General features: G+C 44.3%; 1 protein-coding gene across 1 annotated transcript in view; it reads left to right on the top strand.

The window, feature by feature from the left end:
* Positions 1-14,468, top strand: part of LOC119412773 (Parkinson disease protein 7 homolog) — a 16,326-nt gene extending 1,858 nt beyond the window's left edge. Inside the window, exons 5-7 of the mRNA XM_037679809.1 lie at positions 8,446-8,515; positions 13,760-13,846; positions 14,143-14,468. Coding sequence (XP_037535737.1) covers positions 8,446-8,515; positions 13,760-13,846; positions 14,143-14,303 — 318 coding nt within the window. The 3' untranslated portion in view covers positions 14,304-14,468. The remainder of the gene's footprint in view (positions 1-8,445; positions 8,516-13,759; positions 13,847-14,142) is intronic.
* The last annotated feature ends 911 nt before the right edge of the window (positions 14,469-15,379 follow it).

Below are 15,379 nucleotides of genomic sequence, written 5' to 3'. Positions count from 1 at the left end.
GGCTCACCGTCTTGACCCATATGGCCTCGTGCTCCCAACAGGACGTCTTACGGGCGAGACCACAGACGGGTTCTTTCCTGGTAGATTGGGGGAGTCGGTCCCCAGTCCGCATCCATCACCAGAGTGGAGGGGTTCACCGAGCGGGGCTATCCCTCGGTAACCCCCCTGGAGCCAAGCCTCGCGGAAGCTTTGGAGCGAAGCTGTCCAGGTCGGGGCAGCGTCCCGTCCCTCCGGAGAAACACGAACCAGACGGTGACCATGCTCTCCAATCGAGCCCATCAATGTGCTTTCAGGCAGCCGCAGTTAGCAACAACGTGGCGCTGCTAGCATATAGCATGTCCAAGGGGCTGAAGGCCGCAGACCTGCCCTGGAGACAAATAACTCCCTCTGTAAGGCAGCAGATGTCATCTTCAACATGTGTGCCTCTTATACGGTTTCCTGTCGAGGATTGCAGCGTGGATGACGATGATCCAACGACCCACCTTGTTTCGTTACTCTCCCTCTCTGCCGGAGAAACTGCACAAAGACCTGATGGAGGGCCCATCATGGCGGACGCGCTGTTCGAGAGCAGCTTCAAAACCATGCTGGCGAATTGAAGCAGTCGGAGGAGGTGCCAGAGGCTGTGCGCCACCTCATCAAGCCGCGCGGTTCATCCCGCCCCCCGGCCCGCTGGAGGGACCGTCGCGAGCAAGCATCGACGTTTCCACGGCCGCGGCTCTCGCTCAGTTCCACCTCCAGCCCCGCCCGTCAGAATCCAGCCCTCTTCATTCCGGCAACCTGCAGTTCAGCGTTTCCCCAGAGTTCGCCTGCAAGACAGCGCTCTGGGCAAACAAATCGCAGAGCTCAAGAGGGAGAAGTTTTAAAAATGACGGTCTCCGGAGGGTGTGTGTAAAAGTGACACGAAAGTTGAAATAAATCATCATTCAATGATCAAAGTGTCTGTTTTTTAGCCAGTCTGTAAGCTCGAATGAACTCACAGCGGCTGCGCACACATCCTCCACACATAACGAGCCGGTGTCCTTAAATAAAGGTTTTTTAAACTCACCGTCGCTCCAAGACATGACGAGTCGATCACACGACACAATGGTAAGCGAAAATAACTCGTTATCATCCCGAGCGGCACGATCCTCACCCAAGCAGTGTCAAACTCGCACTCGTGGGATGAAACAGCCTCCATCCAACGGCGCTGCATTGATGTTGGCGCACACACACAGTTGCCCGGTGCTCACCGGCTCACATCGGTATAAATGTGGACCGCAGGCTGGGTCACGTGGAGGTCCTCGCTCTCACAAGAGCGACACTCGCCTCACCGAATCAAACGCGGGCAGCCGTCACCCTCCGCGTCTCAGCGTTCGGCAGCTCACGGCAGCATAAGCGTGAGGCAGCTGAACGAACCCGGTGACGAGTCCCGCCTCCCTCCAGTGAGAGCGGTGCGCGCCCCTCCAGCGAGAGCGACGCGCGTCCCTCCAGAGAAAACGTGTGCTCCCGCGGGGCTTGCAGCCTTCACTACAACAGCACGGCGTAGATGAAGTCACGCCCTCCGCCTCTCGACGTTCGCACAGCGGCGTCAAACGCGCAGCCCCATGGCGTCATCAGCTGTCACACGCTTCGCCTCAGCACACCGGCCCACCTGTACATGAAGGTTGGTCCGCGGTCCGAACGCAGTGCACGGGCGCGTTCAGAGCTTTTTTTTTTTTTTCGAGGAAGCCTCGCCTTGGGTCACGCAGAAAACATTCCCGCGACGCATGACGGCGGTTGAGGGGCGGACTGCTGACAGCCGTACAAAACGTGACGCATCACTTAAACGCACGTTCACTCCACGAACGTTACGTAGAGTGGCTAAAACATGCTCGCCGTTCAGATGGATGGACAGGGTGTTATGCAAATGGTTACAAGTTACAATTTGCAACCCGACCCCCGCCGTTCGGAGGAGTTATAGAAACGGTCCTGTCCTCATCAGACTAAATCTCATCCCTAAATGCAGAAGTCCAAGTGTTTCTGATAAAAGTAATCTCCAGAGTTCCCCAACAGAGAGAAAACACAGGGTTTTACTCACGTTACTTCCTGGTTCCCAATGGACTGGAGGGATGAGATCGATCTTGGATCTGTCAGTTTTTTCAACAAGGTGATCATGGACATACCGTTTTTCACATGTTGACAACCAGACAGCTGTTGTACAACATCCAGAGAAACGCATACCGATCATCCCAAAACACAGAAAATTCCTGCGTTTTTCTCCTTTCAGGGGATGAAGTATCAGTACAACGGCTGCCGGTCATCGTACGTTCTCAGTGTGTGGAGACAGCCCTGCATCTGTTACACAGAGCAGGGATGAGAGTTTTGTTTTACCTGGATGATCTGCTGCTCCTGTCACACTCCAGACAGGAGGCGTTGATGCAGGCTCAGGTGTTGACATCACACCTGTTAAATCTGGGCTTCGCCATAAATTGGAAGAAAAGCTCGATTTTCCCGGCCCAGACAATTGTTTATCTGGGAGTGGAATTAAATTCAACCACCATGAAGGCTCGTTTATCACAAATGAGATTCGACACTTTTAAAAGTCAACTCCGCCATGTAAGACCTGGCAGAGTGGTAACAGTTGTCTCCGTCATGAAGCTGTTGGGAATGATGTCATCAGCTCACACAGTGGTTCCGCTGGGTTTGTTACACATGAGACGCCTCCACAAGTGGTTTGCGCGTCTGCGTGTGGATCTAGTAAAACAAAAGAGACGGATGATCACTGTCCCTCCCTCGGTGAGAGCAGACTTCCGACACTGGGGAAACACCCTGGTTCTGTCAGAGGGAGTTCCCGTCAGCAGACCCACGTCACACGTGTCAGTCTTCACGGACGCGTCGCTGTCAGGCTGTGGGGGGACATGCCTATCTCAAGCAGTAGGTGCGCTGTGGCCCCACCACACATCAGCCCACATAATTGTTTTGGAGTGTCGCACAGTGCTGAATGTGATTCAACACTTTGCTCCCGTGCTACAGAATCGACATGTGTTGATTCACACAGACAACATGGTGACTGCTGGGTACATAAACCGTCAGGGGGGTGTGCGTTCAGCCCAGATGTTACACATTGCGCGAAAGCTACTGTGTTGGGCTCACCAAAACCTGCTCTCCATCAGAGCAGTTTACATACCCGGTGTTCTGAACAGAGGGGCAGATGTGATGTCCAGGGGCGGTCCACGTCACGCGGACTGGACCTTCCATCCAGACCTGATGGTTCAGACGTGGCAGAAGTTTGGCAAAGCAGCTGTGGACCTGTTTGCGACACGAGAGAACGCTCAGTGTCAACTATGGTTTTCCCTGAGCCCGCGAGACGATCCACCGCTGGGGGTGGATGCATTTGTTCACAGCCCATGGCCCAAAACGCTTCTGTACGCGTTTCCCCCACCTCCTCTGATTTTACGGTTCCTGAACCGAGTTCAGGAGGAGGGATTGACAGCTCTCCTGGTGGCTCCCGAACGCGTGAACGCACCATGGTTCCCAGTCCTGCAACGTCTGTTGTCGGGTCGCCCGTGGAAACTGCTGTGGAGGGAGGACGCTCTCCTTCAAGCAGGAGGAGCGATCAGGAGTTACCCAGAAATAGGCCAGCACCTGTGGGTCTGGCCGTTGAGCGGTCCCGCTTAGAGAGGATGGGTCTCCCACAGGAGGTAGTGCGCACAATCCAGGATTCACGTGCTGCATCTACCACAGCTCTGTACACATCAAAGTGGATGGCTTTTCAGCGCTGGTGTACAGAGAAAGGTGTAGAGGCCACCTCATGCCCATTAGGCGGCGTGTTGTCTTTTCTACAACAGCTGATGGATAGGAAGTTGGCTTTCAGCACGATTAAAACGTACGCTGCAGCCATCTCTTCCTGCCACAAAGGGTTCGGAGACAGAACAGCTTTTAATTACCCGCTGATGAAGTGGTTTCTAAAAGGCGTACAGAGACGCAGGCCTGCTTCACGCCCACTTGCTCCACAGTGGGATTTAACGCTGGTCCTGCGAGCCCTGATCAAAGCACCATTTGAGCCTCTGGATCAGTTTTCACTTAAATTCTTGTCTCCTAAAACAGCCCTGCTGCTGGCTTTAACATAACATTTAACATTTTCTGAGCTCCTCCCACCTGGCTACTCCTACCTGAGTGCACCCCGTGTGTCTGGCCGTGGGGGCGGTCTCGCTGCTGTGTTCAGTGATAAACTCACCTGCCGCCCACTGCCTCCTAAAAACTACAGCAGCTTTGAGCTTCAGCTGTTTGTGATGGAATCTGAACATCCCCTGCTGTGTGGTGTTTTATATCGCCCACCAAAATATAATAAGGATTTCATTAATGAATTCTCAGAACTGTTAGCTGAACTGTTGCCAAAATTTGACAGTTTGCTTTTATGTGGTGATTTTAACATTCATGTTTGCTGTCCCTGTAACCAACTTTCTGCTGACTTTCAAAGCCTTCTGGATTCTTTTAACCTGTCACAATCTGTGTCAGGGTCCACACACAGTCATGGTCACACTTTGGACTTAATCATCTCTCACGGCCCTCGTGTATCTGTTATAGAAATTTTGGACACTTGTATTTCAGACCACTTTCCTATTATATTTGAATTTTCCACTCCTCCCCCAGTAAAAACTATGCTTCCAGCACGTCGCTGCCGCTTCATCACTCCCTCCACTCCAGGTCAGTTTGCTGCTGCATTTAGCAGCACTGACTTATACTCCGCTGAAAGTCTGAATGCATCTCTACATCCAGAAGAATTTATCACCTCCTTTCAATACACTTCTACAAAGATCTTGGACTCCATCGCTCCTTTAAGACAGACTTCTACAAAAATCAAACCAGATCCCTGGCTTAATGGTACCACTCGGACTTTTAGACAACGTTGCAGGAAAGCAGAACGCAGATGGAAGAAAGACAGGCTTCATGTGTCCCAGGACATACTGAGAGACTGTCTTCATGAATATCAAAAAGCTGTTCAGCAGGCCAAATCACAATATCATTCTAATTTAATTTCTACCAGTTGTAACCGGCCAAGGGTTTTATTTAATACCATTCAGTCTGTCATTAATCCCTCCATCAATGTTCTGAAAACTGCTACACAGTCCTCTGTGATGGTTTTCTTGATTACTTTGTGAACAAAATAGACTCTATCAAGCAGAACATTGTCAGTACATATAATGCTGTTCAGTTATGTGCTCCCTCAATAACCTCTGCTGTGTTTGATCAATTCGACCTGGTCTCACTACCTCACCTCGTTAAGGTGGTTCAGCAGATGAAACCTACAAACTGTACCCTGGACATCATCCCCTCTAAGATGTTCAAGCAGTCCTTGGATGTTATTGGTCCTTGTCTTCTGACATTTATTAATAGCTGTCTAAGTTCAGGTTATGTCCCGTCTGTTTTCAAACATGCTGTGGTCAGGCCTCTTCTTAAAAAACCGGGTTTAGATCCTACAGCTTTTTCTAATTTCAGGCCAATTTCACACTTGTCATTTTTATCCAAAGTTCTGGAAAAGGTTGTTTTCATTCAGTTGCAATCTTTTTTAGAACACAACAACTTGTTTGAAAAATTTCAATCTGGCTTCAGACACCGTCATAGCACTGAATCTGCACTACTCAAAGTACAGAATGATATTCTTTTGTCCCTTGATGCCAAAAAACCTGTTCTGCTGGTGATGTTGGACCTCTCAGCAGCTTTTGATACTGTAGACCATCAGGTCCTAATCACTCGTTTGGCTCAGCAGGTTGGCCTTCAGGGTGTTGTGCTTGAGTGGTTTAAGTCCTATTTAACAGACAGAACTTTCTCTGTTATGATTGGTGATCTGTCCTCTTCTTCAGTCTCTTTGACCTCTGGTGTACCGCAGGGATCCATTCTGGGGCCTGTTCTCTTCTCACTTTACATGCTACCATTAGGACCCATCATTGCACGCCATAATCTGTCTTTTCGTCTGTATGCAGATGATCTACGAATCTATCTGCCGGTCACTCCCAGTTCCTCACTCGGTTTCAACTCTAATGCCAGCTGCTTAAATGACATTAAGCACTGGCTGTCTCAGAATTTTCTCCACCTCAATAACGATAAAACTGAATGGATTTTATTTGGTGCTTCCAGTAATTCATGCAACATCTCTCCCAGTCTAGGTTTTCCGCTCCCCCACGCCAACCAGGTGGTAAAAAATCTAGGAGTGGACCTTGACTGTAACTTAAAGCTAGATAAACAGATCAGTTCTGTTGTGAAAACCAGCTTCTTTCAGCTCCGTCTGCTTTCCAAAGTAAAATCACTCCTTAGCCGTAGTGATCTGGAGAAGGCCATCCATGCCTTTGTGAGCTCTAGGCTTGATTACTGTAACGCCTTATATGTGGGTATTAATCAATCTTCTATCTCCCGTTTACAGCTTGTACAAAACTCTGCTGCTCGCTTGTTGACTAACACACGTAAATATGAACATATCACTCCTGTCTTTTCTTCTTTACACTGGCTCCCGGTTCAGTTTAGGATACAGTTCAAGCTGCTACTGTTTGTTTTTAAAGCTTTGAATGGCCTTGCACCACCTTATATTTCAGAACTTTTGAAAGTCCACCAGCCCAGCAGAGCTTTACGGTCTGCTGGTCAAAATCTGCTGGAGGTGCCACGCTCAAGGTGCAAACAATGGGGGGACCGGTCCTTTTCTGTTGCAGGCCCAACAGCCTGGAATACTCTTCCCTATGAGCTGCGTGCCATCTCTGATCTGGTTCTGTTCAAAGCCAAACTGAAAACATACTTATTTAAAAGGGCTTTTAATGTTTAACTTCTGTAGTTTAGTATTTACTATTTATTTTTTTATTTTATCTCTTTTACCTTCTTTTATTCTCGCTGTATTTTTAATTTGCACTGATGTATTGTGTCCTGTTTTTAATCTTGTTTTGTCTTGTGAAGCACCTTGGTCAATGCAAGGCGTTGTTGGAAGGTGCTATAGAAATAAAGTTTACTATTATTATTATTAACATCCGCTAAGAGGGTAAGTGATTTTTCTGCCCTCTCTGTCGCTCCGTCATGTCTCAGAATTCAGGCTGACGGTAGTTCAGCTGATTTAAGACCAAACCCAGCTTTTATGCCTAAAAACATCACGAGCTCTTTTAAATCAAGAGTGATATCGTCGGAGGGTTTTTTTCCCTTCCTCCCACAGATCAGAAGAAGAAGCATTTTTTCATCTTCTCTGTCCGGTGCGGGCGTTAACGTGTTACATAGCGCGCACAGCTGTAATGCGTCAAACGCAACACCTGTTTGTGCATTATAGAGATGCATCTGCAGGTCGCCCGTTATCCACCCAGCGCTTGTCACACTGGCTGTGTGAGGCCATTTCTGAAGCCTACAAGCATCAGATTTAGAGCCTCCTGTCAACCTCAAAGCACACTCGACCAGGGGTATCGCATCTTCGACTGCTCTGCATAATGGTATGTCAATGCAGGACATTTGCACTGCGGCTGCGTGGTCAACACCCTGCTCATTTATTCGCTTTATTTATGTGATGTGACGGCTCGTTCCATGACACATTCTGTCCTTAGTGCTCTAACAGAATGAATATTGTTGTTTTTCATGGAACTCTGTTTAAGCTCACATCTGTCTGCATGCATTGCAGTGTGAGATGTTGTTATCAGTCACAAGTTGTGTCTGTGATTTTGGTTCTATTGTCACTAATCAGTTTATGACTATTGTTACCAATCAGTTCATTTGATCAATAATCAGTTCATTGTTATTGATCTGTTTATACTGTTCAGCCATGAACTAGTTGGTTCATGCCCCCCCCCCCCCTTCTTTTCAACATCCTCTTCCCGTTGAAAATTTCCGGGGCGTTCATGTTTTTGTCAGAACGCATAGTTACACAACATGCGTCTCTGCATGGCACATAATTACGCAACGCGTAGTTATGCACATGGGGAGCTGAGTGACAAGACGTTTTTTGGGCAAGCTTCCGCTTCATACTGTGTTCGAATGGACCCAGTGAGGCGAGGACCACATCTGCTTCGCCCTTAACCCATCAGCGACAGCCTTAAAGGGCGAAGCCTATACGACATAGAACGTTGGTTACGTACTGTACCCCAGATTCTATGAGTATAGGCGTAGCCCTCTAAGCGTTGGGCCTCACTGGCTCCTAAATGGCTGAAGAAAAAGCTATTTTGGGAGCCGATTTCCCGCTCTTAACGTAATTTATACGGACCGGGTGGGGCCCACACAGCAGGTGGGCGTGGACTAAATTTTTTTCAGTGCTTATGCTGCGCATAACGGGATAAACCCATCAGCGACAGCCTTAAAGGGCGAAGCCTATACTCATAGAATCTGGGGTTACAGTACGTAACCAACGTCTGTGCACAATGCGTTTAAAACACTACCATGTGTTGGTCTAATACAGTCAGTGTATACACAGTGTATCGTGTGGCCTCCACCTGAGTCTTTGTGCATCTGTTTTTCACTCTCTTACAGTCTCCTGCCGTGAAGGAGGTGCTGAAGGATCAAGATGGCAGAAAAGGCCTGATTGCAGCCATCTGTGCAGGTACAGCTTGTGAAAACAAAGTATCCATAATTATACACAACCATCCTTGTTATACATCCTCTAATAGATTTGTCTGTATCGGGTTTAAATATGATGCAACCTCAAACTTGACAACCATGTTTTATTTCTTTATGGAATTTCACACATGGCATGGAAAGGGTTTACCAAATCACATGCACATTACAGGAAAGTGACTCAGGGCTTAGACTGCATATTCAAATATTATTTGAGGGTATCATGTACAAACCGGATTCCAAAAAAGTTGGGACATTAAACAAATTTTGAATATAAACTGAATGCAATGATGTGGAGGTGCCAACATCTAATATTATATTCAGAATAGAACTCAAATCACAGATCAAAAGTTTAAACTTAGAGAATGTATCATTTTAATGGAAAAATGTGTTGTTTCCAAATTTCATGGTGTCAACAAATCCCAAAAAGTTGGGACAAGTCCATTTTTACCACTGTGTGACATCCCCCCTTCTTCTTACAACACTCAACAGACGTCTGGGGACAGAGGAGACCAGTTTCTCAAGTTTAGAAATGGGAATGCTGTCCCATTCATGTCTAATACAGGCCTCTAACTGTTCAATCATCTTGGACCTTCTTTGTCGCACCTTCCTCTTTATGATGCGCCAAATGTTCTCTATAGGTGAAAGATCTGGACTGCAGGCTGGCCATTTCAGTACCCGGATCCTTCTCCTACGTAGCCATGATGTTGTGATTGCTGCAGAATGTGGTCTGGCATCATCGTGTTGAAAAATGCAGGGTTTTCCCTGAAAGAGATGACGTCTAGATGGGAGCATATGTTGTTCTAGAACCTGAACATAGTTCTCTGCATTAATGGTGCCTTTCCAGACATGCAAGCTGCCCATGCCACAAGCGCTCATGCAAACCCATACCATCAGTGATGCAGGCTTCTGAACGGAGCGTTGATAACAACTTGGGCTATCCTTGTCCTCTCTGGTCCGGATGACATGGCGTCCCAGTGTTCCATAAAGAACTTCAAATCGTGACTCATCTGACCACAGAACAGTCTTCCATTTTGCCACACTCCATTTTAAACGACCCCTGGCCCAGTGCAAACGTCTGAGCTTGTGGAGCTTGCTTAGAAATGGCTTCCTCTTTGCACTGTAGAGTTTCAGCTGGCAACGGCAGATGGCACAGTGGATTGTGTTCACTGACAATGGTTTCTGGAAGTATTCCTGAGCCCATTCTGTTATTTCCTTGACAGTGGCATTCCTGTTTGAGGTGCAGTCACGTTTAAGGGCCCGGAGATCAGGAGCATCCAGTAGAGTTTTACGGCCTTGACCCTTACGCACAGCGATTGTTCCAGATTCTCTGAATCTTTTGATGATGTTATGCACGGTTGATGATGATAACTTAAAAGTCTTTGCTATTTTACGCTGGGTAACACCATTCTGGTATTGCTGCACTATCTTTCTGCGCAACAACGGTGGAATTGGTGATCCTCTTACCATCTTGGCTTCTGAGAGACACTGACACTCTGAGAAGCTCTTTTTATACCCAATCATGTTGTCAATTGACCTAATTAGTGTTAATTGGTCTTTCAGCTGTTCGTTTTATGCTCAATTTCCTTTTTCCAGCCACTTATTGCTACTTGTCCCAACTTTTTGGGATTTGTTGACACTGAAATTTTGAATCAACATATGTATTATGAAATTCTTTATCAAAAGGGCTCGTTGAACGGTTTGCACAGATAAATCAGACAAGAAGGAAAAAAATGAAAGACAGAAGCTGTCACTGCTAGGAGTAATAAGTGTCCTTTATTATCCTGCCACAGAAAACAGCCAAGCAAAAAACATGTACACTCTTAACACACAGATTGATATGAAATAACTTCTCACCGTGACACTGGCCGGGAAGCCGTTTTCGACCCAGGTAAAGAAGAATCACATCAAAATTGGTGCATGGCATCAGCGCGTGCTGATCCACACCGGACTTCCAAAGATTAAGTTGCCTGTCACACTTCCTTTATACTTTTCTTCCCTGACCGGATCGCGTGAGAGCATTCAAAACAAGTTTGATGGTTACCAGAACAACGGATGAGGAGCTGGTGATTTATTACAAATAAGGAGCACGGTGACCTCAAGGCGGGCCAAGACCTTGAAGTTAGCAATACTCCTTAAACTTCCTAAAGAGGAAATACGCACTCCTCCATCCCTCTGCAAACCATCAAAGAGTGTCTAAATATTATAAGCAACACACACACACACAAAGTATATGTTTGAACAGGCATAAAGGCGACCCAACACCTCATAAAACATAATACAAAATACAATCCCTAATATGTGAATAACACGTTGTATAAGTGTGTTTAAATAAGTGTAATATAGGTCTAGATTGACATAAAAGCATTAAAATAATAATTTCTATATCATTCCACCCTTGCTTTTATGGCAATTTTAGACATTTAATTCTGAATAAGTAACACACACAATATATATATGTTTGAATAGGCATAAAGGCAACTTCACACCTTATAAAACATTTTTTATATCAACATATTTTTCCTTTAAAATGTTACATTTACTCAGATTAAACTTTTGATCTGTCATCTATGTTATATTATGAATAAAATATTGACATTTGCCATCTCCACATCATTGCATTCAGTTTTTATTCACAGTTTGTTTAGTGTCTCAACCTTTTTGGAATCCGGTTTGTACAAGGTGGAAGAACGATTTAGGAATTACAACTTCATTATGTAAAACTTTTTTTTAATTTTTTTTAATTTTTTTAGAGCTTTGAATGTATTTAGGCTAAAAAAAATGCTATTTCATGAACAAGTGAGGGCTATTTACTGTTGACGATTACATTTGATGGTTGTTGCTGTTAGTCCTTAACAGGTCTGTAAAACTAGTCCTAACAGCTTATTTTCTTAAGCACTAAAACTGCTGAATCACCAGTAGAATTTAAATGTGTAAGAGAAACTGATTTGTTTCAATGTTTGTGACCCTTTCTGGAAAAATGAGCTGGAATGAGCAAAGGCTGCAGTGCAAAACAAGTGGTTGAGGTTTGTGTAAAAAAAATAAAATAAAATATGAGACCCCTTCTACTGACCTTTGTAATTACAACAGAAAATATGATTAGTAAATAAAAATATTAGGAAAAAAAATAGAAAATTAGAAATTAGGGGAAAAAAAACGACAACAACCCAATGGTACCGGTAAATACAATTCCGATCTTGAAGAATTAGTCCATGCATTCGTTATAACTGCTGAACTACTCTAACTCGCTTTATGTTGGGATCAGTCAAGATTCCCTTTCACGTCTCCAGCTCGTCCAGAATGCTGCAGCCCGTCTACTAACAGGAACTTGTAGGTTTGAGCACATTTCACCTGTTCTGTCCTCCCTTCACTGGCTCCCTGTGCTGTCAGAATAGAATTTTAAAGTTCTCCTGCTGACATTTAAGTGCATTAATATAATGCACCCTCACACCTCCGACCTTCTTCATCTTTATGCTCCTTCTCGGGATTTGAGATCATCGGACCAGCTGCTTTTGGTTATACCAAAAACCAAGCTGAAGCTCAGAGGAGATTAGGACCCATCAACATTTGACAGGCCACTCCAGTCTCTGTTTTTAAGCACTTTGGGAACAGCTTCTGTGTTAAATGTGCTATATAAATAAATCTGACTTGACTTGAATAGCACATATTCTTTGTAATCTACCTTTTTAAATTGAAGTTTTCTAACAGATATGTTGTCAGAAATAATTATTTGTCTTATAACCTTTTATAATCCATCCATTTAATCTTTACCTGCTTCTTCCTTTCCGGGTCACAGGGGTCACTGGTGCCCATATCCATCAGTCACTCCCTGGTCGGCTCACAAGTCCATCATAAGGCCACAACCCTTATAATTTTTTTTTAATTGACCGTTTTGGTCTCCTGGCTGTCCTTTCATTTAATTTCCTTTATTTATTACAGCTTAGTCCCACTGAAACACTATTGTCTCATTTGCAAGAGAGACCTGTTATAGAAAAATTAAGAAATGCAATCAATACAATCAATAAAATCAATTCAACTATAAGTATAAAATAAACATATCGATGACTATATAGATTACCTAAAATATACTGACAAATCAGCCCTGGAGTTAAAGTGCATGGCAGTGGATTTAAGGACTTCATGAATATTTTAGGGTCTAGATGTCTTCTGAAATGTGTTTAGCACACACCTTTGCCTCATTTTGGTAAATATGCATTGTGCCCAAATGACACACTTGTGAAGTTTATTTGTAATACTCCAATGTAATTTTAAGTGAAATGTGAATTTGATTGTTCTTTTAAAGCACACCCAATTCATTTGACAGCTTTTTTCTTACGTAGAGAAAGGACAAAGAAAAGACATTTTGAATTGGGACATGAGGCCAATACAGCAAATTAGGTTGAAATGTGTCCTAGAAATGACTGAAATTCTCACAGGAATATACTCTTTAATGGAATCAGCAAGGGAGGCATTTACAAAACCTATTATTCTGTCATAACATTAAAGTTGTTATAAACTAAAATCGTGATTGGAAAGAACATAATTCTCTTTATACATATTCTTATTGCTCGATAATAAAATCATATTCCTCACTGTTGGACCGTTTTATCTCCCAGGCTGATCTCCAATGGGTGCGGACTTGGAGTAGCTTGGTTTTAACCAGCAGTCTGTTGTCCTGCCAGGGAATAGTGCATTCTTGAAACTGCACAGGAATGCAGCCAAACGAGCGTGATCAATACCTCTCTGTATATTAGCAGTTTTTGGATGCACTCACAGCAGTGCTAGGACATTATCAAAGTTAATGCAGTGGCAGTCTGTGTCCTCAGCCTCTCTCTCTCTCTTTTTTCTCTCCTCCCTTTTCAAAGTGCTGCACACACTTTGGAGAGAGACTGAAATTGTATACTGTGCAAGTGTATTCTTGGAAACGACCGTAAGGTTGAGGACACCTTTTAGGACACAAGTATTATTAGATATTTTGTACATGTGCCACTCGGTTATTATTAACGCAAATCCATAATGCAAATCTACTGCATTTGATGGAATTGTACAGTTTTAAGGTTTCTTTGTGCTGAACTTTAAGGTGGGGCATTCTAATATTTTCTTTTTTGTTGACAACAACATAAGTATGAAAACTAGAAATTGCGCAAGCAAAATAAGTTTGTCTTACTTAATATAACAGCTAAAATAAAAGAGAGAAATTAAAACCTTAAACATTTTTGCCCTTTCTCAGGTCCCACTGCTCTTTTGGCACATGGAATAGGCTATGGCAGCATAGTCACTACACATCCTGCCATGAAGGAGAAGATGATGGTTGACGGTAAAAAAATATATATATATTTTTGTACCATCAATGGTTTTAAATCTGCTTGAGTAGTACAGCATTAAGAATTGTAACTACTTGTGACACGCAGCAGATGGTGCTGTTCAAGCATTTAGTTTGCCTGTGGAGAATCATTCCAGTGTAGCTGGATAGCACAGCATTTGGAGGTAAAGCAGGAATTTGACAGAACATACTAGAATCAAGTCTGTTCAGATGATCCCAGTTTGTGTTCATACTGCACGTGCTTCAAGTACTCTGACGCCTGTAGTTTCTTTTGCTCTGTCTTTTTTTAGACCACTATAAATATTCAGAGGCCCGAGTGCAGAAGGATGGCCATTACATCACCAGCCGTGGGCCAGGAACCAGCTTTGAGTTCGCCCTGACGATTGTAGAGGAACTCATGGGGGCTGAGGTTGCAGATCAAGTCAAGGCTCCTCTTATTATGAAAGACTGATGGTTCACTTGTAATCCTGTAAGCTGCACTGCCCAGTATAACGCTCTGGAAAAACTGAGACAGCTGGTATAGTTTGGCTTTAGCTGAAAGGAATGGTAACAAATTATTTTTCTATCAGACACGAGTCTTGATTTTTATTTTATTTTTTTTTCATTACACTGGTTACAAACCATCTCAAAAGTCACTTTAACCATGAAAATGTGGTGTGGAAATTTATTAAAGAGGCTTTAGTTCATGAACCACCACCTCCTTTTTTTTTTTTTCATCGTCAGTGACACTATGACCCCTTCTACTGTACTTGTCTAAGATTGCCAGTTTTCTGAATTCTAATAAAAGGAATATGGACTGGACAGGTTGGAGCAGGCTGTTGGTACAATTTTTTTTTTTTTAAAACTTCATTTTACAGGAAGAAATTCATTGAGATGATTAATCTCTTTTACAAGGCTATTCAGGGCAAAAATACTGAGCTGTGAGATGCTGTTTCTGCTAACTGGGAAATGGAAATTGAACATTTACCAAACTCAATGTTACAGTAAATTAACAGGAATTAGTGTCAAGCTTAGCTGCTTTTAGCTACCCTTTTGCTGCTTTTTTGCTAGCTAGCTTTTAGCTTCTGACTAATTAAAAGCTAATAGTAGCTAGTGTTTCCTTTAACATAGACTTCTCCATTAAGATAAGAACTGTATTGATCCTGTGGAAAATTGTTGTGCCAACATGGCACCCCAGACCATCACTGACTGTGGGTGCTTCACACTGGACTTCTGGCATTTTGGCATTTCCTTCTCCCCAGTCTTCCTCCAGACTCTGGCACCTTGATTTCCGAATGACATGCAAAATTTGCTTTCATCTGAAAAAAGTACTTTGGACCACTGAGCAACAGTCCAGTGCTGCTTCTCTGTAGCCCAGGTCAGGTGCTTCTGCCGCTGTTTCTGGTTCAAAAGTGGCTTGACCTGGGGAATGTGTCACCTGTAGCCAATTTCCTGCACACGCCTGTGCACGGTGGCTCTGGATGTTTCTACTCCAGACTCGGTCCACTGCTTCCGCAGGTCCCCCAAGGTCTGGAATCGGCCCTTCTC

The sequence above is a fragment of the Nematolebias whitei genome, chromosome 7 (genome assembly GCF_014905685.2).
Source record: "Nematolebias whitei isolate Nwh7 chromosome 7, NemWhi1, whole genome shotgun sequence".
Lineage (NCBI taxonomy): Eukaryota > Metazoa > Chordata > Actinopteri > Cyprinodontiformes > Rivulidae > Nematolebias > Nematolebias whitei.
This window is presented reverse-complemented; position numbering and strand designations above follow the sequence as displayed.